The sequence below is a fragment of the Toxorhynchites rutilus genome, unplaced genomic scaffold (assembly GCF_029784135.1).
Source record: "Toxorhynchites rutilus septentrionalis strain SRP unplaced genomic scaffold, ASM2978413v1 HiC_scaffold_26, whole genome shotgun sequence".
NCBI lineage: Eukaryota > Metazoa > Arthropoda > Insecta > Diptera > Culicidae > Toxorhynchites > Toxorhynchites rutilus.
Genome location: NW_026599828.1, coordinates 12,696 through 15,840, shown reverse-complemented (window position 1 = coordinate 15,840; position 3,145 = coordinate 12,696). Strand labels below are relative to the sequence as shown.

Genomic DNA, 3,145 nt, shown 5'->3' with positions numbered 1-3,145 from the left:
AGGAATACAGCTTGACGTTACTGTTGCTTACACGCCACAGCAGAACGGAGTCGCTGAGAGATTCAATAGGACATTGGTTGAAAGAATTCGGACTGTGCTAATCGACTCAAGTGCACCGAAAGATCTATGGTCCGAGGCAGCGTTAGCGTGTGTGTATTTATTGAACCGAAGTCCCACGGCTGCTCTGCCTGTTGGAATTTCTCCGGCTGAGAGATGGTTCGGTTCCAAGCCAAGTTTGGAGAAGTTACGAGTGTTCGGGTGTCGATGTTTCGCATGGATTCCAAATCAACAAAGGAAGAAGTTGGATCCGAAGAGCCGTGAGATGATCATGATCGGATATGCACCGAATGGATATAGGCTCTGGAACATGCAAGCGCGTAAAATAAGCATTGCTCGTGACGTGAAATTCGACGAAGGAACGTTTCCGTATGCCCAGGTAAAGCCTGTTGATGATGACTCATTGGTGATGAATTTCCCGTACGACCAAGAGGGGGAAGTAGCTGATGATAAAGCAACTGGCAAGGCTCCGGATGAAAGAAGGAAGTGACATGCGAAGTCATTTGGTTGAATTCGATGGACTAGTGAGGAAGCTCGGGTCGTTGATGTACGTGATGCTGTGTACTAGGCCGGACATATGTTATTCCGTGGGTTTCTTAGGACGGTTCCAGCAGAAGGCAACCGCACAGCATTGGCAAAGCTTGAAGAGAGTAGTTCGCTACATCAAAGGGACGAAAGCCAAAGGTTTATTATTCAATCGACAGAGCTCTGCTGAACCGTTGGTAGGCTACGTCGATGCGGATTGGGCCTCAGACGCCGATGATCGTAAATCAGTAAGTGGCTTTGCCTTTTTCGTGTTTGGCAATCTCGTAAGCTGGTCAAGCAAAAAGCAAGCAACGGTGGCAACGTCGTCAAGCGAGGCTGAATACATCGCACTCAGCTCGTCAGTATCGGAAGCAGTTTGGCTCTCTGGGATTCTCGACGATCTGAAATTGAAGAGCTCCAGTGTTCCAGTCACAATCTACGAGGACAACCAAGGTTGTATCGGGATGGCCAAGAACTGTGAATCGAAACGCTCTAAGCATATTGATGTGAAGCATCATTTCATACGGGATCACATTTCCAATGGCAGCGTGAAGATTGAACATGTGCGAACCGAAAATCAACTGGCTGATTTCTTCACCAAGCCGATGGAACACTATCGTCTAGAACAACTTGGACGCCGTCTCGGAATAGCGGATTGAGAGGGGGTGTCATCGAAGTAGCAATCGGCTATTCTGGTTACACTGGATAGCAACGCAGGTTGTCAAGCAAACAAACAAACAGTGTAACGGAAGAGACACGTTTACTTTTTATTCACTCCATGTAAGCACTTCGTGCAGTTAACACCTTCGTTCTAATAAAGCGTTAATAGAAGTTTATTCGGTCTTTCTTTCGTGTTCCAGAACATTCTCAATATATTGTTTATAGAACTGTCACGTCAGAATATATGTTTACCTTTGCTTCCATCGTGTTTCGCGTCTCGTCCTGTTCAGTTTTCGCACGTAAAATTGTTGTTAGCAGCAAAATGAGTTTTACTTTCGGTAACCCGGTTGCGAGCGTTGCGCCAACGATGGGCACCACCAATCCAGTGACGACCGCCAGTACTGGTTTCGGATTTGGCGCGTCTACATTCGGAGTTCCGGCTCTACCACGTCTGCTGCAGCTGCTACCTCATCTAGTGCTCCGACACTTAGTTTCGGTGCAGGTCTTACAGCTACAACTTCGGTCACAGCAGCATCTACAGCAGCCGGTCAATTAACGTTCGGAAGTTTCACCGCTTCAAATCCAGCAGCTCAGTCGGCGGCAAATTTGACAACGACCACGCAAACAATTCAGTCATCTTCGGTATCCGGTACACAGCTGAACTTCTGTCAGTTGGAAGAATTCATAAACAAATGGACGCTCGAGTTGGAGGAACAGGAGAAGCTTTTTACTAACCCAGGTGAACGCTTGGGATAAACTTTTGTTGGGCAATGGCGAAAAAATAGTTGCCCTCAATGAGGCTGTCGAGAAGGTGAAGGCCGAGTAAGATGCAATGGAGCAGGAGCTAGAATTCGTCACTGCTCAGCATACCGATTTGGAGGAGTGTATATACCGCTCGAGGAGGAACTTTCCAAAATCGTTCAGGTTGATATCGAACGAGGCCAAACTTATTCAATGGCGGAAACATTAGACTCGCAGCTCAAACAAATGTCCGAGGATCTCAAGGAAGTGAACATTTAAACAAGTCGAACAAATACTCCGATCCGAGCGATCCTTTGGTGCAGATTGGAAAGATACTAAATGCTCACATGAATTCTCTACAATGGATTGAATCATCCACCTCCAGCATAACCACCCGTTTGGAGGAAATTGGTAAAATGCACGATACACTGAGGAAGGATAACGAGCGATCATTTCGGTTGTATTATGACAATTAAAACTCGACATAGTTGGTATTTCAATAAAGATATGTAAATGTTGAAATTAATGTTCTTCTTTTTCATTCAATGATGTTACGCACATTCCACATTATAAGCATTGTTCCAACAGTGATCGTCATTTGCTTGTGCTCCCCGATGAGGAAAAAATCGAGTGCGAGTTTTGCCACAAAAAGTTCATCGATTCCGGATATTTCCTTAGCATTGGCAGATAAATTACTGAGGCACAAATGGTTTCGGCCGAATTTTCTGATTTGACAATACACATATCCTTCCTTTAGAACACTTTTCAAACCATTGAACAATTGAAAAATACCGAACAAAACCAAAAACGTTTTCGTTACATTTTTCGTCAATAGTATTTTTTTATTTTACACCATATAAAATCATACACATAATGTCAGAAAGAAAAATAATGCAAAAGTAGGCCGAAAGCTTTTTCCTTGCATTTTGATTCGATCAAAGCAAGCATTGTGTGTATGGAATAACAATGCTCACTGAAGGTTATAACAACAAGAAAAGAGCAAGTAATATAACCTTCAGCCAGGAAAATGAAGCAAATGACCTTCAAGCCAAGGATTCCCACAGGATTAGGAGGCCCCAAAAGTTCTCGGGCCTACCAGGAAGCAGGAGGAGATGGAGGTGGACCAAAAAAAGATCGCTTTCCAGTCGAACCAGCCCACAAT

General features: G+C 44.5%; 1 protein-coding gene and 1 pseudogene across 1 annotated transcript; both read left to right on the top strand.

Moving 5' to 3' along the window:
• Positions 1-548: 548 nt before the first annotated feature.
• Positions 549-1,241, top strand: LOC129781890 (uncharacterized). The gene has a single exon (XM_055789398.1). It carries the CDS (start codon positions 549-551, stop codon positions 1,239-1,241), a length of 693 nt encoding a protein of 230 aa, XP_055645373.1.
• Positions 1,242-1,899: 658 nt separating this feature from the next.
• Positions 1,900-2,459, top strand: LOC129781888 (nuclear pore glycoprotein p62-like; annotated as a pseudogene).
• The last annotated feature ends 686 nt before the right edge of the window (positions 2,460-3,145 follow it).

Excerpts from the sequence above, each read along its gene's own strand:
- LOC129781890 (XM_055789398.1), top strand. The coding sequence starts at position 549 with ATGCGAAGTCATTTGGTTGAATTCGATGGACTAGTGAGGAAGCTCGGG.